Genomic DNA, 25,864 nt, shown 5'->3' on the forward strand with positions numbered 1-25,864 from the left:
TGAAGGAAGTCTCTAAGTACGTGATTTCACATAATTTTGGTAGGATAAAGCAAAATCTAAATTCCAACTGACCTATCCTGTCGGAGGTTTTTATAGCTCAGAGGTGAAGATTGGAATGTCAGAAAACAGTGGTACCATTTCTTGGTCCTTGTCTTTACAGAAGAGCAGATTTTTAATGTCGAAAACAAAGAGTGGGAGTCCAGTGATTTTTCTGGAAAGAACATTCAATAAAAGTAATATTGAGACTGCCAGAGGACTCTCAAACTAAATAAGTCATTTACAATAGGATGCTTTTCCTTTCAGAGTCCTCGGCATAACTGACGGGGAAAAGTTCGTAGCTGTGAGTGTGTGGGAAGATATGTTTTAGGATAACAGGAGAAAATGTTTCAAGGGTTTCTGAAATAATGTCCTATTGTCTCTCCCTCTGACCATTAAAAAAACCACAAGCAAACTGAAATTACTTTGTTATGCACAAAAAGTTAAAAAGATGTGTTACCATGGAGACGGTCCCAGTCTAGCTTCTTTTTGGCAGTTCAGACTTACGCATACCCACAGGGAATTAACATTTCATGCTTTTCACCCCACACCTGACAAAATTTGTTCCTGTGGTTGAGATGAATCACATCTTTATCTTCGGTGTTCGTGGGCACACTGAGAGGGTAAAGAATAATTGAAAAATTCTTGCTCACCACACCCAGATTTTATGTCAGGACTGAAACTGGTAGAAAACAAAAGAATATTAAGCCAACTAAAGAACTGGTGTATGTATTTTAATGTTTGTGTTGGATACCTTGTATTTATTTTCCTGATAGTAATTGTGGATTAATTTTTTTCAAGATAGGTTCTCTTTAGAAGGAGAAAAAAAAAGCTTGAGTGCTTTTAAATATAGAAAGTAGCATTTATTAATTTTGCACAGCAGTAAGACCAGCTTGATTGCTAGAGGCAGGATGGTACGGGGGTTTTGAAATAAACCAAGTTCAGTTTCCAGTTTCATCATTTACTAGCTGTGTAACCTTGAGTATGTTGATGAACCTCCAACCCTCACTTTTTACTGTGTTAAGCGTAAAGAAAGCATGTAGTGCTGAGCAGGTATTCAGTAAGTGGTGTCTAGTAATACCAGTCTGATAAATATTTCAGACAAGCAGGATTTTAACTTAAATTATCTAGATGTGGGTTTCCTTATTAAAAAAATGTTTTTAGTGTTTATCTATTTTTGAGAGACAGAGCACAAACAGGGGAGGGGCAGGGAGAGAGAGACAATCCGAAGCAGGCTCCAGGCTCTGAGCTGCCAGCACAGAGCCCGACATGGGGCTGGGACCCATGAGCCATGTGATCATGACCTGAGCTGAAGTTGGACACTTAACCGACTGAGCCACCCAGGTGCTCCATGTGTTTCCTTACTCTTCACAGTCTCCAGAAAAGATGAATGCATAAATTCTTTGAATCCTTTTTCCCCCGCAATTCTGGTTTTTTTTTTTCTTGGCCAAATTCTTTTTTTTTTTTTTTTTATGCTTTTATTTTTTTAGAGAGAGAGACAGACAGACAGACAGAGGGCGAGCAGAGGAGGGGCAGAGAGAGAGGGAGACACAGAATCCAAAGCAGGCTCCAGGCCCTGAGTTGTTAGCACAGAGCCTGACACAGGGCTTGAACCCACAAACCATGGGTTCGTGACCTGAGCCGAAGTCGGATGCTTAACCGACTGAGCCACCCAGGTGCCCCCTGTTTGCCAAATTCTTACAGTTAAAGAAATCAGTCTGTTCGTCTTTATCGGGGATATAACACTAAGTACCTAGTAAAATAGTAGTTGTAACTTGCGTAGTCGTTTATTAATGTCAACTCTCTTGTCAGCTTTTTAAAGAAACTTCAATTTCATGTTCTTAGAGTAAAATTTTGTGCGAAACTTTTATGCGCTTTGAGTAAAATATGGACGCAATCTTTCCTTAGGCATTTTAAATTATACCTGACGTCAAGTACTGAACGCTTTTCCCAGAATTTCAAAGTCGTGGTGGTAGATGGTAAAGACGAAAGTGAGTATGCCGTCAAGTGGCAGGACTTCTTTACTGGACACGTGGTCGGTTAGTACGGAGCTTGCTTGTTTGCCCTTGTGCCCCGGGTGTCGGGTGTCTGGATCTCGTTTGACTGCCTGTTCTTTTTTGGTGGGGGGAAGAGGGGATGTCAGAGAAGTGCCATTCTTTGTTTTATTTGAGGCATATAAGTTTGAAAGCGGGAACATTCAGACAGGAACAAATGGGTATTATCCAGCACGTATACTGTCTGTTTAAATGCTTAAAATGAATTTCCTCTCAAGCGATAAGAATTTAACCTCCTCCTGACTCCAGGAAAGGATTGTAGGCTTCCCTTATGAGATTTCAAACAGGTGAGCTACAAGATAAAAGAATTGGCTTTACGATCCTGTTAAGTATTTTTTTAAGACCTACATCCAACAAGCAATTGTGGTTTACTTCTGAAACTTCCTTTGCAGAAAAAAGAAATGGCATTAAAATCTGCAAATAGTGCAGTTCAAGCCCTGTATAATCCAGATCGTGCTTTTTGCCTCATCTTAGTTCTTTCTTAACCAAAAGTAGGTAAAGTTATTCCAGAAGAGCATCTACACCTTTGTTTTTTGTTTTGTCCGTAACACACTCTAGATAATTCTCATAGGAGGATTGAGGGAAAGAGGTTTTAAATGAGTTGAGGCTACTCTTTAGGAGTGTGAATACCTTGCTGCTCGCTGGGGCCTGTGTTTCTTTGGTGTAGATTTCTACAGTCCCTAGGCAGATTCCACTCTGATGAAGGGTTTGGTTGATTTGCATTGACACTGGTGCATAGTTTAGTTTTTGATATAAGTATTTCTTAATGATGGAATGTTTTTTTCTTTTAAGGTGAGCCTGACTCTAGAGTTCTAGCCCACATAGGAGATGATGATATTACAGTAAGAATCAACACAGATGGGGCAGAATATAATATAGAGGTAAATCTACATGTGAATTTTGTTTTGGAGGGGAGCTGTTATAAAAAGCTGTTTCTCATTTGTTTTAAGAAGGCAAAGGTCTTTGGGGCACCTGGGTGGCTCGGTCTAAGTGTCTCTTGATTTCGGCTCGGGTTATCACCTCATAGTTCGTGAATTTGAGCCCTGCCTTGGGCTCTGTGCTGACAGTGCAGAACCTGCTTGGGATTCATTCTCTCTCCCTCTCTTTCTCTCTGCCCCTCCCGTGCTTGTGTTCATGCTCTCTCCCTCTCAAAATAAAGGAATAAACTTTAAAAAAAAAAAAAGACAAAGGTCTTTAATTATGCTTACTTTTCCCCTTGTATTTAAAGTTTTTACCAGTGAAGTAAATGATTATGATTTTTTATAGTAAAAAAGGTAATATTTTTTTTTACATGGCTGAGAGGCTGTCATAAGATGCACCCTGTATTTCCTTTTTTTAAGTTTAACTTTTTTTAATGTTTATTTTTGAGAGAGAGCATGGGTGCACGTGCACATGGGGAAGGGGCAGAGAGAGAGAGAGAGAGAAAGAGAGAGAGGAGGATAAGGGATCTGAAATGGGCTGTGTGCTGACAGCAAAGAGCCCGATGTGGGGCTTGCACTCATGAACCGTGAAATCATGACCTGAGCCAAAGTTGGGTATCTAACCGACTGAGCCACTCAGGTGCCCCCTTTTATTTATTTATTTATTTATTTTGTAAGTTTATTTAGGAGTGCCTGGGGTGGCCCAGTTGGCTAAGCCATCCCACTCTTGATTTCTGCTCAGGTCATGATGTCATGGTCACGGGATCTAGCCTCACATTGGAGCCTGCTTGGAACTTTCTCTCTCCCTCACTCTCTGCCCTTCCCCCTCTCATGCGTGCTCTCTCTCTCTGTAAATAATTAAATAAAATAAAAAATTTATTTTGAGAGAGAGAGAGAGAAAGCATGAATGGGGTGGCAGGGAGAGAATCCCAAACAGGCTCTGCACTGTCAGTACAGAGCCCAGTGCAGAGCTTGAACTCAACCACCAGATCATGACCTGAGCTAAAATCAAGTCAGATGCTTAACCGACTAAGCCACTCAGTCGCCCCTGATTTTTATGTTCTTTATTGCATAATTCTTATCTGCAGTTACCTTGATATAAAAATTATTGTATTAAAATCTTAGACATAAGAGTAAACAGGAAAATGTATATATCTTATTTTTAACACATCACCATTAAACATTTTAAGCCATCACTAATTTTATCACCAAAGCTTGCTATAAATAAGGCTTATGTGAATAAGCCTAGGTTAAACTTTAATCATAAGATGATTGTTTTGGAATGCCTGGATGGCTTAGTTGGTTAATCATCTGACTCTTGGTTTTGGCTCAGGTTGTGATGTCATGGCTCTTGAGATCCGCATCGGGCTCTGTTCTGGCAGTGCAGAGCCTGCTTGGGATTCTCTCTCTCCCCCTGTCTTTCTGTCCCTCTGCAACTTGCACGTGCACCTTTTCGTGCACACACACTCTCTCTCTGTTTCTCTCTACATAATAAACTTAAAAAAAAAAAAAAAGATGATGTTGTTTTTCCTCCCCCCTTTCTGCTTTGAAAACGTTCAGATTTACAAAAGGACTTTATAGATACCCTGTGACCTTTCATTAACTGATAGCATACTACCACGTGTGCTTTATTGTTCTTTTTTTTCCCCTCAAAGGGAAAATAAGTTTCAGACGTCATGACACTTTACCCCTAAATGCTTCAGTGTACATCTCCTAACATTAAACGTACTCTTCTACATAGCCACAATAAGCACACCTGAGAAAATGAAAATAATTCTGTAGCATTATCTAACAACACATAGTCCAGATCTCTAGTCATCCTCAAAATCTCCTCCATAGATCTTCCCCCTCCCAATGTAGGGTCAGTTAAGGTTCTTGCCTCTTAATTAGTTGTTCATCAGTTGACTTTTTCTGGCCACTTGTTGATAATGGTGATAATAGGATTTGCTTCTATTAGTAGTAATAGTAAGTACCTTTGTCTTGAAACCTTAATATATAACTAGATTCATTATGTTATCTTTAAGATAGATGTATCAGTACTTTACCCCATGAAAAAAATTATGTTCAGATAAGTTACTTTTCGAAGGCACATAGTAGGGGTACAGTTGAGGTCTGAACCCAGATATCTCTGATCGCAAAGCCTGCTGTCTTTTTCTGTGTTAGACTGGCTGTATTAGGAAACTCTTAATATGAATTTAGAGATGTTTGATCCAGAAGAAAACATTTTTCTCTTTTCCTGTTTGTAGGCCAAATGACGGTCCCTACAACCAAGGAGTTGGTTAGGTAACTTTTTGAGGTTTCTGCTAGCCCTGTGGTTCACCATCTCTTTCTTTTTTTTTAAATTTTATTTTAGAGAGAGAGCGTGAGCAGGGGAGAGGGGCAGAGGGAGAGAGAGAGAGAGCTCAGCGAGGAGCCTGACATGGGGCTTGATTCTGCAACCCTGGGATCATGACCTGAGCTGATCAAGTCAGACACTCAACCGACTGAGCCACCCAGGAGCCCCATTGTCTTGTTTCTTAAATCTACTCCATACATGGATTATGAAAGAAGACACACACACACACACACACACACACACACACACTTGACTGTTGAACAACATGGATTTCAACTGCACAAGTCCACTTACATGCAGGTCTTTTTCAATAAATATATTAGAAAATTGTTTAGAGATTTGCAGTAGTTTGAAAACACAGATGAACCATGTGGCCTAGAAATGAAAAAATTAAGGGAAACTTAGGTATTGTAAGAATATAGTATACAATACATGTAATGTACAACATATGTGAATCAGCTGTTTATGCTGTTGGTAAGGCTTCTGGTCAAGAGTAGGCTGTTAGTATTTGTTTTGGGGGCATCGAAAGGTACGTGTGGTGGATTTTCAGCTGCATGGGGGCGTCAGCGCTCCTAACCCCTCATTGTTCTAGAGTCAGCTATATTTAACAGCTTTATTGAGATAAAATTCACATTCCGTACTGTTCACACGTGTAAAGGGTGTACTTCGTTGGCTTTTCGTGTCTCCTAGAGCTATGCAGTCATCACCACCCAACGATTTTAGAACATTTTCATCATCCCCGGAAGAAACACTGTACTCTTTAGCAGCCCGCCACCCTTTGCCCCCAACTTCCCTAGACCTAGGAAACCACTAATCCACGATCTCTGTAGATTTGCTTGTTCATTCGTGTAAATGGAATCCCAATATGTGGTCTGTTGTGTTTGGCTTTTTTCACTTGGGATGTTTTTTATTTTTTTTTAATTTTTATTATTTTTTAAAAATTTATTTGAGGGAGCACGAGTTGGGGGAGGGACAGAGAGAGAGAGAGAGAGAGAGAGTCAGTCAGTCCCAAGCAGGGTCCGCACTGTCAGCACAGAGCCCCATGCGGGCTTGAACCGCGAACTGTGAGATGATGACTGGAGCCGAAGTCAGACACTCAATTCACTGAGCCACCCGGGCACCCCTCGCTTAGAATGTTTTCAGGGTTCACCCGTGTTGTGGTTCGTGTCAGTACTTCATTTCTTCTTATTGCCAAATAATAGTATATTTTATGGATGTGTCACATTGTGCTTATTCATTCATCAGTTGGGCATTTGGGTTGTTTTCACTTGTTTGGCTCTTGTGAATAATGCTGTCGTGGACATTTGTGAACAAAAGTTTTTGTGTGAGTATATATTTTCTCTCGGGTTTGTAGTAGGAGTGGAATTTCTGGGTCAGATGCTATCTCTATTTTTAACCTTTTGAGGAACTGCTGAGCTGTCTTCCCCAGTGGCTGCACTTCGCATTCTACCATTTTTCATTCCATAGTACGTGAGGCTTCTGACTTCTCCACATCCTCACCAGTACTTGTTACTACCTGTCTTTGATTCCAGCTGTCCTAGTGGATGTGAAGTCATGTCCTTGTGGTGTAGATTTTCATTTCCATAAGTCATGTGTATTATATAAATGTGTGTACGTGTGCACGTGTGTATATAAAATACCGTTTTGGTACTTTTCCTCACAAGCTGCCTAGTTTTGATGAGACCGGCATCCGTACAGGAGCTTTGTTCTTGCCTTGGGTAACTTTTCAAGTGTGTTAGCTCTGATTTACTGTGACCGTGCGGTAGGAGAAGTGAAGATTTTTTAGAAACTGCTTTCTTTGGAAAGGGATAATAGGTTTTGGGTAACATTGCTGTGAGTTTTCAGTCTTCCCTCCTGTGGGCAAAACCTTCGTGGCACAAAGATACCGAGGAAGCTGGAATAGGATACCATGGTCAGTCTCCCTCCTTGCTAGAGGCCGTCACCCAGAGTAGGGTTGGTATGCAGCAGGCGCTCCACAAATGGTTTTGAATGATTGGAAAAGGTTATGTGTTTTCTCTTCTGGAGCTCCTAAAAGGTTTCATAACTTGTGCAAAATATATACATAAAATGCTTTTTTCATATATACATAAAATCGAAGAGTGAATAATCCATGTATTTATTTACCAGCAGAGAAACTCTGAGGAAAATTGAGATGATTTATTTTTGATAAAATGACTCATCGGTTTACTTAACCTGGAAATGATGTCATCTAGAAACAAAGAATGTTGTTAAGAATTTAGTGGTGAGGAATTCTTATATTTTGCATCTCAATTTATGTTTTCTATTTTAGCCACTTTGGAGACTAATTAATGATACTAAAGACAAAAGAATGTTAGTTTATAAATCTGAAGATATCAAGAATATTTCACGTCTGCAGTCTCCAAAAGTGTGTGGTTATATAAAGGCGGATAATGAAGAGTTGCTTCCAAAAGGGCTAGTAGACAGAGGGCCACCCGACGGTAAGACTTAACAAATAGTTTTTCAAATGAGAAGCAAGCATGATGTCTGTCTTCAGTAGGGGTGATTATTAATTGGGGGAAAAATATTATCAAGTTATTATAGTATTTGACTTGAAAATAGAGTTTTATTCAGAAATTTAATTCTTTTGCCTATAATGTAAGAATCGAAAACACTAGAAAATAATGGAACAATAAAGATTGGAAAAAGACTGCAGAAAAGGGAAATTGAATAATCTGAGGGGATTTTTTTTTTTTTTTGTAAATATTAAAGAAGGATTGCTCACATATAATGTTTCAGTGGGTGTGGTGAGGAAGGAAAGTTTTTTTATTTGGAGAATTTAAAAATGAGAAAATAGTACCATTGAGAACAATCTTGAGATAAGTTTATAAGAAATTAGTTGGTACCAAGAGAGGTCTGTACTTTTCAGAAAGAAGGCTATCAGCCTTGGGACAGATCACTTCAGAGTCATTTAAAAACAAAACCATCTTGGAGAAATACTCTACTGTCCTCATTTTTTGAAAACTTAGAAAATTTATTACTAACATTTTAGTATATAAATACATAAATTGTCAATTTTGTATTTGATAAGGAAAATGATCTATTACCATAAATGTTTTTAATGTCTGATTATCTTTATAGTTTTATTATTACTTTGGTTAATTCGTAGACTTCTAGAAGAAAATGACAGTTTCATAGCCCAGAAGTAAATTAGTTGCTTATTTTACTTGAAGTACTTTTTTTTTTTTTTTTTAAGTTTTTTTTTTTTATTTATTTTTGAGACAGAGAGAGACAGAGCATGAACGGGGGAGGGTCAGAGAGAGAGGGAGACACAGAATCGGAAGCAGGCTCCAGGCTCTGAGCCATCAGCCCAGAGCCCGACGCGGGGCTCGAACTCACGGACCGCGAGATCGTGACCTGAGCCGAAGTCGGACGCTTAACCGACTGAGCCACCCGGGCGCCCCTGAAGTACTTTTTAAAGTATCCTCATTTTAGAAATTAAGGAGGCACTTTCCTTGGTTTTGAATTCCACGTTAAAAAAAATTTTTTTTTTAATGTTTATTTTTGATAGAGAGGGAGCGTGCATGTGCACACTCGTGCATGAGCAGGGGAGGAGCACAGAGTGGGGGTGGGGAGACACAGATATGAAGCAGCCTCCAGGTTCTGAGCTGTCAGTACAGAGCCCGATGCGGGGCTCGAACTCACGGACCGTGAGATCATGACCTGAGCTGAAGTCGGCACTTAACCAACCGAGCCACCCAGGCGTCCCTGAATTCTATGATTTTAAATTTTTTTTTTTTAATGTTTATTTATTTTTGAGACAGAGAGAGACAAAGCATGAACGGGGGAGGGTCAGAGAGAGAGGGAGACACAGAATCTGAAGCAGGCTCCAGGCTCTGAGCCGTCAGCCCAGAGCCCGACGCGGGGCTCGAACTCACGGACCGTGAGATCATGACCTGAGCCGAAGTCGGACGCTTAACTGACCGAGCCACCCAGGCGCCCCTATGATTTTAAAACCTCATATGACTTTTCATTTTTCTGTCTTCCTCCAAATTGTTTTTTTGTTTAAAATATCTTTAAGGATACTGAGCACAAATAATGTTTGTTTCAAAAGTATGCTAGATTTAAAGCGTTACTATAAAAAACTCCTTGTTTTGATGAATTTTGATTTAATAGTGCATACAAATTCATATTAGAGCTTGTTCATCGGGTGAAGAGAAGAGCTGACCCTAATCCCATGAAGAACACGTGTAAATTGTTGGTGGTAGCAGATCATCGCTTTTACAAATACATGGGCAGAGGGGAAGAGAGCACAACTACAAATTACTTGGTGAGTATCTGATACTGCATCAGGTCACTGGACACAAAGACCCAGTTAGGTAGGCGAATTCCGTCCGAGAGAAGACTGCTGTGATGTGAAATGTGATGAAACAAGATTTGTTTCAGATGCCCTGTCATTTCCTAAAATATCTGGGAGCGCTCTGAAGTTCTTAACATTACTCTGTAGAGATTCTAGTTTCAAATATTTGAAACCCCATTTTACCTTTGAACTACTCTTTTCTGCACAAGAGAATTTTTATGCATATTAATTAGGTTTAGGAAGAGTTCATAACATAGGCTTCCCTTCTGTTCAAGTGAACTTTCTGGAAACATCACTGCTATAATGGCCGTGATCCTGTTGGTGACTCATGTATGGATGTATGCTCCAGAGTGGAAAAAAAAGTATTTGTATGAACCTCTGTGTGTTCTTCGCCTCTATGTTTATTTCAGAGGAGATGGTCTGCTTGTTTCATGTTGTATAAAATAGCTAATTGTTGGAATATAAATACGTGGAATAGATGGGATTTACAAGGTCCTAACTGTAAAGATTCAAAGGAAAGATTACAGAAGTACTGACATGGGTTTTTAAGCCTTTACTGTTATAATTTGAAAAGCCAAGGGAATCCTATTTCATTGACATTTTTTGTTGCTATGATCTCATTCGTCATGATAACTGGGCACTGACAAAATGTTGTTGTTGAGGGAATAAAAGAGAATACAGCTATTCATGATCCAAGAGCCTAGGCCTTTCTCATTGCCTTTCTCATTGCCTTGCTTGTTCCGTTCTCTGTGTTTCATTTGTACCCTCCCTCACCCTTCTTTCCCTTCCCTTCCAATGTCAAGTGAAAGAATTTATTATGAGGGTAGTAGGAGTAGTGTGTGAAGTCACTGTAATTCTTGTTCCGAATTAAGAGATTCTTTCTTGAAAAAGCTCCTTTCTCAATACGGGTTTTGTATTAAAAGATCTTAATTTCCTTTTTTTGTTCATTATACCACAATGTGAATATAATGAGAGGTCTAGTCTTAGAAATTGTATTTTTTAGTTTTACACTTACTATAAGCAAAGAACAGTTTCTTAGATCTGTAATGTGCTTCACAGTTACTGGAACAAACCTCATCTGGCTAGTTTTTGAACAATAGAATAGTCTGCTTGAGGAAAAGATGGGTAATGAGCATTTTGTTCTTACGTAGTTTGAATCATCCTTGACCCTCCTCCCCCAGTATTCTTTGTCTGCCTCCCTTCCCAAAGCAGAGAACAGAAGAAAGGAGGAACGTGGAGCCTCACTCCTCTGTCCATCTCTTTACCTGGTCCTTGGTGCTGGTTTGCCCAGGGAGGGTCGGGGATAGATTGAGCAGTATCTGTCCCTGTTCCTCATCTCTTTTCTTTTCTTTTCTTTTCTTTCTCTTTTCTTTTCTTTTCTTCTCTCATTTCATTTCATTTCATTTCATTTCTTTCCTTTCCTTTCCTTTCCTTTCCTTTTTCTTCCTTTTTTTTCTTTCTTTCTCTTTCTTTCTTTTTGAAATTTTAAATTTTATTTAAATCCAAGTTAATATACAGTGTAGTATTGGTTTCAGGAGTAGAATTCAGTGATTCATCACTTACATACAACACCCAGTGCTCATCCCAGCAAGTGCCATCACCCATCTAGCCCATCCCCCAACCCAACAACATGCCTTCAGCAACCCCCAGTTTGTTTTCTATATTTCAGAATCTCTTATGGTTTGCCTCCCTGTTTTTATCTTATTTTTCCTTCCCTTCCCCTATGTTCATCTGTTTTGTTTCTTAAAATCCACGAGTGAAATCATATATTAATCTTTCTCTGACTTATGTTGCAAATGATAAGATTTCATTCTTTTTGATCAAGTAATATTCCATTATATGTATGTATGTGTAGGTATATATACATATATCATATATTCCTTATCTGTTTGTCAGTTGATGAACATTTGGGCTCTTTCCATAACTTGGCTATTTGGGTTCCTCCTTTCTGAGAAAGACATTTGAGGTTCTTGCTAAAAACTAGAGTGAAGAGACTACTTCTTAGAAGGGAATATTTTAGGTATGTTGATTGACTTTGAACTTTCAGCATTATGGTTGAATGGAATGGCAGTTTTTAAAAAAAGTCTGTTACTTGATATTTTGGTTCCATATGCAATTGATAACCTAAAATTTGAGATTAACTGTATCATTTCTTTTTTTTTTTGTTTTTTTAAATTTATTTTTGAAAGAGACAGAGCATGAGCAGGGGAGGGGCAGAGAGAGACAGAAACACAGTCTGTGTGATTCAGACTCATGGTCGCAAGATCATGACCTGAGCCAAAGTCGGCTGCTGAAGGGACTGAGCCACTCAGACACCCCTAACCTTACCACTTCTTGGTTCTGGTAGCAGTATGTTTGCGGCTAGGAATCATTGTTAGTGTTGTCAGTAATGAAGACTAACTTCTTTTTTTTTTCCTAAGTTTATTCTTGAGAGGGAGAGAGCTCACACACGAGCGCAAGAGGGACAGAGAGAGAGAGAGAGAAAGAGAGAGAGAGTCCTCAGCAGACTACACAGTGTCAGTGTAGAGCCCGACACGGGGCTTAAACTTGTCAACTGTGAGATCATGACCTGAGCCCAAATCAAGAGTTGGACACTCAACTGACTGTGCCACCCACACCCCCCAAGAATAACATCTTAATGCTTGTTTTCTCATTGGTGGAAACTTTTACAGTGACATTTTCTCTAAACTGGCGTTTGTAATCCCAACAAAATTTATATTACATTGCAAAGCGTAGTAAACATATGCATGTCTTTCTTTTATAAACACAGATAGAGCTTATTGACAGAGTTGATGACATCTATCGGAACACTTCATGGGACAACGCGGGTTTTAAAGGTTACGGAATACAGATCGAGCAGGTACTTACCAACGGATGTGGCTTTTATTACTCAGCTGAGTGATGCCATCTAAGTATTTGTGACTTGTATTCAGAGTCCAGAAGCTTATCTTAGATTCTGATCTTAAATATTTTCAAATGCCAGTGATTTTTATCTAATAAATTGTGCAGCGTTTTGAAATAATTATTTATAGATTGTGAAGTTTTTTGTTCTTAGGCTTGTTGTAGGCAGAATGCTTTTTTACATTGCTGTGATTTCTTCTTTCTCAGAATTTATTGTTTTTATCCTCTTCATTGTTTTACTTTTTTTTGATGATGCTTTGCATCTTTAGTCAGAATGCCGATACATACTGCTGAATCCTTAGAAAATGTATTCAAAAATACTGTGTACATTTGTAAGACATTTATGCCTATAGAACCAGTGGGTCTCTTTTCCCCAGAATCTTCTGATTTTTTATAGTCTGTCAATGGAGTATGTCCAGCAATGATGTCTCAATGTCATCTTATCTTGCAGTAAAAATTGTGTTAAATTGGTAATACTGATTAAAAAGATTTCTGAAATCAGCTATTGCTTTCGACAGACATTTTAATGTGTAAATTATCTTTATTTTTTCCAAGCTGTTTGTATTAAATTAACTATATTCTTATAGGTTCTATAGCCTAGAATTTAGAGCTTTAAAAAAAAAAAAACTTTAGAAATCATGCTTCATACTATACTTTATAAATGTTAAACGTTTGTAGTACTTGTATAAAACTAAGAGAATTATTTTTCCCTTTTCCATTCTCTTTTACTGTTTTGCATTTTCTTTTAAGTTATTATCTGAATAGGTAATGTATACACATGGTACAAAAGCCAGTGAAAAGTAAGTCTCTTCAGCCTCTGCCCACTGTCAAACCAGCCCCTTCCCAGAGCCATCCATGTCACAAGTTTCATAAGTATCGTTCTAGAAGTACTTTGTGCATGTATGGCATGTGTATGTGTATGTGTGTATTTGACACATGGTGGTCTGCTCTACTCTTGCACCTTGCTTTTTCATTTTGCGAATATGTTGGCGATTATTCCGTTATGGTACATAGAAAGCTGCCTCACTTGTTTAAAACAGCTGCATTGTGTTCAAGTTTTAGGGAACCAAGAAATAAAACTCCTTTTTTGCCTTAAGAACTTGGAACCACTTGGAAAAATAGGTGCAGTATAGGAGATAAAAATCTCAGCTTTATGATAACGATGACACTTGGGTTGGAGGATGTGGTTTAGCTGGGCAGTTGCACTGGGCTTCCCTCTATTTCATCCCAGAATTGATCTTGACCACCTACCACCAAAGCCGCAGAGGCAGAGCCCTCCCCTGTGAGCTTACTGCTTGGTGGCAGACCAGACACACTCTGTCCAGGCAGGCAGATCCGGAAGAGAGGCCAGAAACGGCTGAGCTGAGCATGGCTTAGTTCTTTTTCCTAAACAAACTCACCAGTTGATAACGTTTCATTTCTTTTGGAGAAAACCCTTTGTTCCCTTTTTTATTAAAGCAGGATTAACATGAATTTTTACTGTATGTGCAAGGAAAAGCCCCTGTCCTTTACAATCTTTTATTCCTCTGCAATGATAGACATGTAATTGTTCTGTGTCTCTGAATCATTGATTATATTGGAATAAATATTTTAGGCTCATAGAACCCAAGTTCTCATTTTATCAGACCAAATATAGAGGAAGTAAGAATTTTTTTTACATATAATTTATTGTCGAATTGGTTTCCATACAATACCCAGTGCTCATCCCAACAGGTGCCCTCCTCAATGCCAAGGAAGTAAGAGTTTAGAAGCACATTTATAAATTGATAAATCATTCATTGACCTACATATTTTCCATACCATATGCTTCTCCATTTGTTTTTAAACATTGAATATTAGAGCTGAAGAATCTTATGGAACTTGGGTTTAAAACATTGTTTCTAGAGTGGTAGGTGATCTTATTTTGAATAGCTAAAACAATGCAGTATTATTCCAGAGTCTTCTGACTTTTTTCTGAAGTGTTCTAAGTGTATCGTCTCTTTAAGTATAGATTCGCATTCTCAAGTCTCCACAAGATGTGAAACCTGGTGAAAGGCACTATAACATGGCAAAAAGTTACCCAAATGAAGAAAAGGATGCTTGGGATGTGAAGATGTTGCTAGAGGTAGGTGGTGGAATCCTTAGTGGGACCCTGTGAGCGTCCTTTCTGGTTTCTAATACACGAGGTGTGTCTGCATTAATGAAGGGGCGCATCAACAAAGGTTATTGAAAATCAGGAGCAGCTTCCCCCCCGCCCAATCCAGCAGTGACCTCACCCCTACAGCCGGGCAGACAGCACAGTGGGCCAAAAAGTTATGAAAATGAAAAATGCTTGAGAGTGGTGCTTCTTAAACTTAGTATCTTTGAGAACCTAGTGAAGTATTGGGACTTCAGAAAGTAGATGGATACCCAATATGTACATTTTTTGCACACCGTTTTGTGCAGGTTTCTTTGAAACTCATCAGTAGATCTCCTAGGCCAGGATATGTCAAACAGTATGACAGTGTATTGGTAGAAATATAACTTGGAGATCTGAAAGTTTTCTACAGGATTTAAAAATCTTTGTATCTTGGGGCACCTGGGTGGCTCTGTCAGTTACGCAGCCAACTTTGGCTCAAGTCACGATCTCACGGCTCCTGGGTTTGAGCCCCACATCAGGCTCTGTGCTGACAGGTCAGAGCCTAGAGCCTGCTTTGGATTCTGTGTGTCTGTCTGTCTCTCTCTCTCTCTCTCTCTCTCTCTCTCTCTCTGCCCCTCCTCTGCTTGCTCTCTGTCTCTCTCACTCAAAAAAATAAACACTGGAAAAAAATAAAAATCTTTGTGTCTTTATTCTGGTGATAAATCTAAAGGTAGCCTAATCATTTTCTGCCATTTGGATTCTTGACAGGGATGATTGATCCTTTTTGCCACATGATTTCATTGTCTTGGGTTTGTATATGCTATTGCTTTGTGGTAAAATGGCCTTCTATGAAGTGATAGTGATCTTTAATATGTTAGTAAGTGTATTGGTGTCCAATGGTTGCTCTCACAGATTACTGCAAATTCAGCAGCTTCTAACAATGCTTATTTATCTAATAGTTTCCATGGGTTAGGCCATGCATAGCATGGCTCATCAGTCTCACAAGGCAAAAATTAAGTTTTCAAAGCTTGAATTAAAGGATATTCCCAACTCTTCATCCAAGTTGAGATCGATAGAGTGCTTCATCGTATAGTACCCTACATGCCTTATCTGCTGTGTTTCACTGCCATCCCAGAGGTTGAGACAGCACTGTTCCCCCCCCCCTTTTTTTTTTTCAATGTTTGTTTATTTTTGAGAGAAAGATAAGTATGAGTGGTGGAGGGCAGGAAGAGAGGGAGACACAGAATCCGAAGCAGGCTCCAGGCTCCAGGCTCCAAGCTGCTAGCACAGAGCCCGATGCGGGGCTTGAACCCATTAGCCGTGAGATAGTGACCTGAGCTGAAGTGGGACGCCCAACTGACTGGGCCACCCAGGCGCCCCTAGCACCGTTGACTTCTAAAGAGGCTCACCAAGTGAGTTAGTGTGTTAGGTCTGCTGGTAACAAAGCACCACAGACCAGGGGGCTTAACAGAATTTTATTTCTCATAGTTCTGGAGGCTGAAAAACCAAAGCAAACGTAAAAAAAAAGAAAGAAAAACCTGCAGAACCTGGGCACCTGGCTGGCTCAGTCAGAAGAGTATGCGACTCTTAATCTTGGGGTTGTTTGAGCCACGTTGGGTGTAGAGATTACCAAAAATAAATAGGGGGGAAAAACCCTATAAAACCAATAGAATCCTTGAAATACTTTAGAGGGATCCGTTTTGGTATGAGGTCCTACATCTCCTGAAGGGAATATTCAAGCACTGAGACTGACAGAAGTGGAATGTCTTCAGGGCCAGGCTGCATGTCTGCACACTAGCCCTCTTAGTTTTGAGCTGTTCTCAAAAGCTGCCAAGCTCTTCCCTGTCATACCCTCCTCCTTGACTAGACAGCACTCCGTTCCTTAATGTGTGCAGGTGGGTGAGAAGTGTAGGTAATTGTACTCAGTTTTGTGGGCTGAAGCAGAAGTGCAGTCAGTCGTATGTTATCGTTCCCCGGTGTCGGGCTGAAACGTCTTTTAGTCTGATGTCATTGTTAATCTAATTAAGAATGCTTTTTTTTTCTTAAAGCAATTTAGCTTTGATATAGCTGAGGAAGCATCTAAAGTCTGCCTCGCACATCTTTTCACCTATCAAGATTTTGATATGGGAACTCTTGGATTAGCTTACGTCGGTTCTCCCAGAGCAAACAGCCACGGAGGTGTTTGTCCAAAGGGTAAGTTTCCATTTGTTGTGTGGCTGTGTGAGAATGGCAGACTGAGTAGATTGTATTGTAGTTCTGTGCTAAATGAGCAATCTGTCTCTGTTTCCTTTGTCCTCTAGCTTACTATAGTCCAATTGGAAAGAAGAATATCTATTTGAATAGTGGTTTGACCAGCACAAAAAATTATGGTAAAACCATCCTTACAAAGGTATGTTCTCTTATTTTTTAAAAGGATAGATTTTGAGTTTATTGTGGTAGAACCTCAACTTTATATATTTACGTAGGTATCTTTTAGAAAAGTAATACATGCTTTTGTTAGTTTGTTTCCACCTAAAAATATAACATGTGTTTTGGTGGGAAATGTGAAAATAAAAAATACAAAGGAAAAGATAAAATTACCTGTGAGATTTCTTTTGAGACCCTCCCACCCAGGGCCATTGTTTCTCCTGAAGACACCACCACCCACCCACCCCCCCCACTCCCCGCCCCGCCCCGGCCCTGCCCTGAACTCTTCATCTTGTGGCTCCTAGGCTCCTGGTCCTGCTGTGTAGCTGTCATTTGAAGACCTCTCCATACTCCGTCATTTCCTGAACCTCATCTTCTTCCTCTTTGTTGATTTATACCATCATTTTGGTGTAGCGTATGTTCCAGAGCTTCCTAAGAAAGCATACGTGAGAGGCAAATTGAGATTTTTACATATCTGAAAATGTCTTTACCCTACTCTTAAATTTGATTGATAATTAAGTTTTCTCAGTGCTTGAAGGCATCGCTCCATTATCTTCTGTTTTGTGTTACTATTAGAATCTGAAGTCATTCCGATTTTTTATCCTTTGTATGTGACCAGTTTTTTCCTCTAGAAGATTTTAGGATCTTGTTTTTGCCCAGATAGATCCATTAGGAATGGGTAAGGCACATTCCAGCAAATCCATACAACTGAAAAGCCAATAAACATTGACTTAAATAATAGGGGTATTTGCCTCAGTCAACGACAAGGTCATGGATAGCATCCTGTGGGTGCTGTAGCAGCTCGGTGATGCCCTCAGGGAGCCCGGATGTTTCCAGTTTTCACTCAGCCACTCTGAGCACAGGCCTCTGTCCTCCTCCTTATCATCTCCTGCTCACAAGGTGGTTCTCTTCTGTGTTGCAGAAAGGACAAAGCCTAGTCTGTCCCTTTCTAAAAGCTTCTCTGTGGAAGTCCCACCCACTGGCTTCTGTTTATATCCCACTGGACAGAACCAGTCACGAGGCTGACCTGCCCTCAAGGAAATATGGAAAGGTGGTTTATTTTAGTTGAGTGTATTGCCACCGGAGTGGGATTAGGAAGGGGAGAATGGATATTGATCGGAAATACGAATCTGATACGCTGGTAGTTTGGCTACGATGTTACAGTTGGTGTAGGTATTTTATTCCACTGTGCTGGGCCCTTCAATCCAGACACTCCCAACTCCCACAGTCCAACTGATACTCTGTGGTTGATCGCATTCATCAAGACCCCATTTAAGAAATCACGGCCTAGCTGGCCAATGCAGCTGATGGTTGGTGTCAGGAAATAATGTTTTCTTTGCACGATCCTTAAGGAAGCTGACCTGGTTACAACTCATGAATTGGGACACAATTTTGGAGCAGAACATGATCCGGATGGCCTAGCGGAATGTGCCCCAAATGAGGACCAGGGAGGAAAATATGTTATGTATCCCATAGCGGTGAGTGGAGATCACGAGAACAATAAGGTGTGTATCTTTTGGAGCTTTTTAAGGTTAGGAAAGAAAGAGGCTATATTTAATTATAATGAGAGCCCAGTAAAGCATTCAGTTCTAGGGATGGAGCTGCAAATTACAAAGTACCCTCAAACCTGGTTGTGTGTTTGAGAGTGAAACATGGTCCATCAGATCTGGTTAAAGCTATCATTTCGACTGGTATCAAAGCTAATCATATGTTGATTTGGGCTATATGGAAAATCAGTGACAGTAATGGCTTGTATTGGAGGTCTAAATGGCAAGGTCTGGTGCAAGTTAAAAATTTCCTGTCATTTCTTATACAAGTTGTCATTCATTTTAAGTCTACAGTACTTAACAGTTGGTATGGTTTTTTGTTGTTGTTTTGTTTTTAATATTTGTTTATTTTCGATAGAGAAAGAGACAGAGTGTGAGCCAGGGAGGGTCAGAGAGAGAGAGGGAGACAACAGAATCCAAAACGGGTTCCAGGCTCTGAGCTATCAACTATCAGCTCAGAGCCTGATGCGGGGCTCAAACTCACAAACTGTGAGATCATGACCTGAGCCGAAGTTGGACACCCAACTGACTGAGCCACCCAGGCGCCCCTGGCATGGGTTTTTAAAAAAAATTTTTTTAATGTTTATTTTTGAGAGAGAGAGAGACAGAGACAGAATTCTAGTTGGGGAGGGGCAGAGAGGAGAGGAGACCCAATTTGAAGCAGGCTCCAGGCTCTGAGCTGTTAGCACAGAGCCTGACGTGGGGCTCAAACCCATGAACTATATGAGATCATGACCTGAGCTGAAGTCAAACACTTAACTGACTGAGCCACCTAGGCACCCCTGCATGTTTTTATAAACTTCAACACAATCCGTAATTTGACCGAGTATAAGCCTCCCGCAGGAAAGGCCTGTGCTTGTCGTGTTCACAGCTCTGTCTCCAGTACCTAGTAGGGGTACCTGGCATATAATAGTTTGTTGAGTAACTAAATTAACAGTTGGCTCCTAGGATTTTTGAGAGTACACCAGTCCTTGGCATGGGGTACTGTGAGCCTCTTGAGAGACCGTAAGAGTGGCTGTGGTTGACTTAGAGTTTGGATTGAAAGTGTTCATCGGTGTCTGATTCTTGCATTTTACTTGGTGTTAAACAGCATGAGGCATAATGAGGAAAACATACTGGTTTTGTTGCTGAGTGAGAGTTGGCTGGCTCTACCCGGGAAAGACGGTGAAGTGTTTCTCCTGACTCTTCTTTTGAGCCGGCACTTGGCTCTTTAGAGCCTGGCATGGAGCTAGAGGACCAGGTTATTTTTGTGTTTCCCTGGTCCCGGCCCTGCTTTTTTGAAAGTGTCTTTCTCATGTTCTTTTGTCCTCTTTTTCCTTGGCTATTATGTATAAACAGTCTCCTCTTCTTTTGCGTTGCACCTGAAGTTTTATTTTTCCTCGGCCTGATAGCTCGCGCCCGAGGCCCTTTTCCCTCCTCATTTCTGCCTACTCTTCCGACTTATCACATTCCCTGTTGAGTTTTCCTCCATTTTTCTGAGTTGTCTCTGCATTTCTGAATATGTACATTGTAGTTCAGGGCTGTTCAGTAGAAGGTTCTGGGATGATGGCAATATTCTGTGTTAATACAGTAGCCACTAGCCAGATGTGGCCATTGAGCACTTGAAATGTAGCTGGAGAGACTGAGCAACTGAATTTTAAGTTCTATTTTATTTAAATTCAATAGTGATTGCCTGGGGCTGGAGGTAAGAATGGGAATTAACTGTAAAAGGACACAAGGGATCTTATTGGAGGCAAGAAAATGTCCACAATGTGGTGATGGCCGTGACTGGGAATCGTTGACTTGTACATTTGAGATGGGTGAATTTTGTGATATGTAAAATACGTCTTACTAAAGCTATTAAAAAACAACAACAACAACAACAAACCAGTGTGAGGGCAGAGGGGAAGTGGTGAGGGTACAGAGGAGTCATGAAGGCGTGAGTCGGTCCTCGTAGAAGCTGGTGAGCGGCATGTGGGTGTTGACAATACTGTTCTGTCCATGACGAGTGAACATTTCTTTTTTTTAACTTATTTTTTAAATTTTTATTTATTTTTTAAATTTACATCCAAGTCAGCATATGGTGTAACAATGATTTCAGGAGTAGATTCCTTAATGCCCCTTACCCATTTAGCGCATCGCCCCTCCTACAACCCCTCCAGTAATCCTCTGTTCTCCATATTTGAGAGTCTCTTATGTTTTTGTCCCCCTCCCTGTTTTTATATTATTTTTGCTTCCCTTCCCTTATGTTCATCTGTTCCGTGTCTTAAAGTTCTCATATGAGTGAAGCCTTAAGATTTTTGTCTTTCTCTGACTCATTTCACTTAGCATAATACCCCGCTGTTCCATCTACATAGTTGCAAATGGCAAGATTTCATTCTTTTTGATTGCCGAGTAATACTCCATTGTATGTATATACCACATTTTCTTTATCCCTTCATGCATCGATGGACATCTGGGCTCTTTCCATCCTTTGGCTATTGTCGATAGTGCTGCTGTAAACATGGGGGTGCATGTGTCCCTTCGAAACAGCACACCTGTATCCCTTGGATAAATACCCAGTAGTGCATGCAGTTGCTGGGTCATAGGGTAGTTCGATTTTTAATTTTTTGAAGAACCTCCATACTGTTTTCCAGAGTGGCTGCACCAGTTTGCATTCCCAGTGAGTGAACATTTCTGTAAGTGTGAAGTACATGGTGAGGAAAAATAAATTCACGGAGCCACACTTGGCTCGTGGCTACAGTATTGGACAGTGCGCTCTAGATTGTAGTCATTTGCTTCTTTGTTACGAGGATGGGGTCGGTGTTTTGGGGGAAATCGTCTTACTTTTTGGCAGACTCTTTTTGTACAAGTTCTCCTCAGTGAACTTTCCCCACGAGCTCTTCAAGCGGCCCGGGAAGGACTTCCTAATGAGAACGGCGCCTGGCCAGGCCTTTTGTTTTTTAATTCAGGAAGTGTTGGTCTGTCCTTGTTGGATGTAGAGCTTACTTAAAAAGTCAAAATAAGAAAAGATGGGCCACCTGGGTGGCTCAGTCGGTTGAGTGTCTAACTAGCTCAGGTCATGATCTTGCGGTCAGTGGGTTCGAGCCCCACATTGGGCTCTATGCTGATAGCTCAGAGCCTGGAGCCTGCTTCATTTTCTGTCTCTCCCTCTCTCTCTGCCCCTCCGCTACTCACGCTCTCTGTCTCTCATAAATGAACGAGTGTTAAAAAATAAAAGAAAAAAAAGTGTAGGACAAAAAAAGAGGTGTTAGTCTATCAAAAACAATTTATCCATTTATTTATTTTGTTCCAAGCATGTCATATTTAGCGTATTTTCTATTAGTTTGGTTTACCCAACTAACAAACTTGTAAAAATATATTAGGTATCTTCTAATCTACATTTTAAATTGATTCCTTAATAAAAATGTTTTTAACTAGATTAAAAGGGCTCCAGGTTCCTCGACCTCAAAAGACAGGGCCTGGCACCTCCCACAGACCAGCTGCTGAGAAGTGACATGTGGCCTAGTGACTTGTGCGGCAGGCCTTCTGTGTGGCCAGATGGCCTGAGGGATTTTTGGCACAAGAGGAGAGAGTGTGGGAAGGATGCAAAGAGAAGGCCAGAGGTCTTCAGGGAGCGTGGAGGCCACAAAGGGGAGACCAGAGCAACGGCCACATTCCCCTTGAGCCCTGCCGAGGGGCCCTGCTGCTCACGTGTGGCTCTGATAAGTTAGTGAGGAGGTCTTCTTATGGCTTCGGTGTCCATTCGAATTCCTTATGATCTCATCTCCCATAAGTGAACTTCTAAAGTTGAGTTCATGGATCTGTAGTGCTCGTGAATAAACCCAGCAAATTCTAACCGCCTGAGGCTAGACAGCAATAACACCCCTTAAATATCTTTATTTAAAACAAATACTTTTACTATAAAATAAAAATCTTTACCATAAAAAAAAAAATCCTTTAATTTTTTTTTTTTTTTTTTTATGTTTTTATTTTTGAGACAGAGAGCATGAGCAGGGGAGGAGCAGAGAGAGAGGGAGACACAGAATCTGAAGCAGTCTCCAGGCTATGAGCTGTCAGCACAGAGCCCGACGCGGGGCTCGAACCCACGGACCGTGAGATCGTGACCTGAGCCAAAGTCGGACGCCCAACTGACTGAGCCACCCAGGCACCCCCAAAAATCCTTTAAAAAAAAAAAGCCCAGGGGTGCCTGGGTGGCTCTGTCGGGTTGAGTGTCCGACTTCGGCTCAGGTCACGATCTCACGGTCCGTGGGTTCGAGCCCCACGTCGGGCTCTGTGCTGACAGCTCAGAGCCTGGAGCCTTGGATTCGGTGTCTCCCTCTCTCTCTGTCAAAACTAAATAAACATTAAAAAAAATTAAAAAAAAAAAAAAAAGCCCAGTTAGGATTTCTGTTCAAGGGATAAGGTCTTGAATATCTTCTAAAAGTAATCTTTCAGGGCTCACTGGTGGCTCAGTTGGTCGTGTCCAACTCTTGATTTCAGCTCAGGTCATGATCTCATGGTTCGTGAGTTCAAACTCCGCATCAGGTTTTGCACTGACAGTACGGAACCTGCTTGGGATTCTCCGTCTCTCCCTCTCTCTTTGCCCTTCTCCTGCTCGTACTTTCTTTCAAAAATAAATAAACATTTATAAGTTAAATAAATAGATAAAGAGATAAATAAAAGTAATCCTTTTGTCATCTGATTCGGTGGTCACAATTACCTTTGGAGGGTCCTGTGTTCTCTGCTCCTCAAGGGCATGGTCTTCTCTAGGGAGAAAGTGAAGCCATTTTAGCAAAAGTGCAGCAACTGTGGAGACCTTCCCTCAAGAAACTGCACTAAATTTTCCTCAGGTCTCTTGCTCCTTTTCTTGCTAATTTCAGATGGTTTGCAAAATGGACTCCATTTTAGAGCTCCTGGTAAAAAAAATCCCCAAATTTATAAGAAGGCCACTTCCATGGTTCTGTACTGAAAATGGTGGGGGAACTAGGGTAGAGGCTTCCTTTGAGATACTGGTCAACTGTAGAAATCACAAAGAAATTGTTAAAATCACGGGGATCCATGTGAATGTTTAGGTTACAATTTGGGATTTAATCTTTTAGTAGACCATATGTAAGGTAATCTCATGCCTCTGACTATGCTCAGCTATTTAAAAGCTTTGTTTTTTTTTTGTTTTTTTTTTTAATTTATGTTTGAGAGAGAGTCTGCAAACGGGAGGGGCAGAGAGAGAGGGAGCCCAAGAATCTGAAGCAGGCTCTGTGCTGACAGCAGAGAGCCCCACACAGGGCTCGAACTCCCGAACCCAGAGATCATGACCTGAGCCTAAGTCGGTCACTTATCCGACCGAGTCACGCAGGCGCCCCTAAAAACTTTAAACATGGGTCATTCATACCCATAGGCAGGGAAAGAGAAGGAGGTAAATCAGAAATTCGCTGCATCCCCGAATCGTTATGTCCTGGAAGATGATGGTGTGTTCCTAATTCTCACTGGCACTGTGGCGGTGTCAGGTGCCATGCCTGGGGACAGGACAGCATAGAGTCTCGTGGAGCCAGACTGTTGGTCCTCTGGAGGGACAGGCTGGGATGCACGGTCTCACTGTACAGCCTGCCTGTGAAGAATTTTTAGGCTCTTACCCAAATCCACACCAGCTTTTAGCCCCCTACTCAGGGAGGTAACTTGATTCCATATAACTGGCATTTTGAGGAGACAGTGATAGAACTTGACATGCCTTCAAGGTGGCTCTGACTGTGGCTTTTACATTGAGAGTTTGTCTCTAGGGAAGAAACACGAACACTACGTGGGAATGCATTTTTATTGTTACTTTGGGTCCTTTGTGGCCTTCTTTCTTTCAAGATGTTTTCAAACTGCAGTAAGCAGTCCATCTATAAGACCATTGAAAGTAAGGCCCAGGAGTGTTTCCAAGAACGAAGCAACAAAGTGTGTGGGAACTCCAGGGTGGACGAAGGAGAGGAGTGCGATCCTGGCATCATGTACCTGAACAACGACACCTGCTGCAGCAGCGAATGCATGCTCAAGGAGGGTGTGCAGTGCAGGTGAGCGCACGTGGCTGTGGGGGAAGAGCAGTTGGAAAACGCAGGGGCTTTGGAATCGTGAAAGGGTGTGTGCGCGCGCTTGCACGTGTGTTTGTCCTTTTTGTCCTTGTTACAGCAAGAAAAATGCTTTCTGGAAAGCAGTTTGACTTTATGTTACAAAATCTGTAACCTCGTGTACTCTTTGATTCCGCATCTCATAGCTCAGAGAGTCTTTTCTAAGGAAACAGATGTACGAGAGAGGTGATTTCATGGCTACATTCTTTCATAGTGATAAAATATTAGACACAGAATGACAGTCCTCCTGAGATCGAAATTAATTCTTGTGTTTCTCTCCAATAAAATAATGTTAGAGATTACTGTTTAATGGCTAAGCTAAATACGGAGGAGGCAGGTTACAAATTAGAAGGTACCTGTGTTTCCATTTTTATGACCAGTGCCTGGCTTAGCAGTACAAGGGGAAAACTTGGTGAATAGCGGATTTGACTATGAACATATTGATGTTGTAAAATCTTTTTTCTTTTTTTTTAAAGATTTTTAAAAAGTGTTTATTTTTGAGACAGAATGAGCATGTGTGGTGGAGGGGCAGAGAGAGAGGGGACAGAGGATTCAGAGGGGGCTCTGTGATGAGAGCAGTGAGCCCGATGTGGGGCTTAAACTCACGAACTGTGAGGTCATGACCAGAGCCAAAGGCGGATGCTTAACCAGATGAGCCATGCAGGTGCCCTTGATGTAAATTTTGATGGGAACTAGGACTCTGGTTGCCTGGCTTCCTTACCACGGTTGCCTTGCAGACCCATGTCTTCCTTTTTTAAGAAATTACGACACTAAGTTAATGAAAACCAAGGACACCAAGGTGTTTTAAGGATGAGTCACCTTGGGCCTGTCTGTACTTACTGTCTGCACTGCTTCCTGACACCATAGTAGGAAGGGCCGTCAGTACATGCAGGTGGACCAGCACCTGGGGGGGCGCAGCACGCAGGCCTGGGTGACCCAGCCACAGGCCTTCCCTGCGATCTTCAGGACCTTGTGACATGACCGTAGTGTGTGCCGCGGGGCTGATGTTTGACTTGGACTGTCCCGTCTGCTCTCCCTCTGCAGTGATAGGAACAGTCCTTGCTGTAAAAACTGTCAGTTCGAGACTGCCCAGAAGAAGTGCCAGGAGGCTATTAATGCTACTTGCAAAGGCGTGTCTTACTGCACAGGTATGTCCCCCCGGGGGCTCCTCGGGATACTGTGCT

At 41.1% G+C, this 25,864-nt stretch overlaps 1 protein-coding gene across 4 annotated transcripts in view; it reads left to right on the forward strand.

Annotated features, from left to right (window-relative positions):
• ADAM17 (ADAM metallopeptidase domain 17) overlaps positions 1-25,864 on the forward strand; it is a 53,024-nt gene that overhangs the window by 14,842 nt on the left and 12,318 nt on the right. For 2 of the 4 annotated variants that reach the window (XM_049652560.1, XM_049652562.1), the window contains 11 exons: positions 1,945-2,075; positions 2,883-2,971; positions 7,636-7,804; positions 9,500-9,633; positions 12,434-12,523; positions 14,555-14,668; positions 16,711-16,855; positions 16,963-17,051; positions 18,421-18,573; positions 24,427-24,626; positions 25,725-25,828. In XM_049652560.1, coding sequence (XP_049508517.1) covers positions 1,945-2,075; positions 2,883-2,971; positions 7,636-7,804; positions 9,500-9,633; positions 12,434-12,523; positions 14,555-14,668; positions 16,711-16,855; positions 16,963-17,051; positions 18,421-18,573; positions 24,427-24,626; positions 25,725-25,828 — 1,418 coding nt within the window. Of the gene's footprint in view, positions 1-1,944; positions 2,076-2,882; positions 2,972-7,635; positions 7,805-9,479; positions 9,634-12,433; positions 12,524-14,549; positions 14,669-16,710; positions 16,856-16,962; positions 17,052-18,420; positions 18,574-24,426; positions 24,627-25,724; positions 25,829-25,864 lie in introns of those variants that run through there. The other 2 variants (XM_049652561.1, XM_049652563.1) reach the window with 2 other exon arrangements.

The sequence above is a fragment of the Panthera uncia genome (genome assembly GCF_023721935.1).
Source record: "Panthera uncia isolate 11264 chromosome A3 unlocalized genomic scaffold, Puncia_PCG_1.0 HiC_scaffold_12, whole genome shotgun sequence".
In the NCBI taxonomy this organism is placed as follows: Eukaryota; Metazoa; Chordata; class Mammalia; order Carnivora; family Felidae; genus Panthera; species Panthera uncia.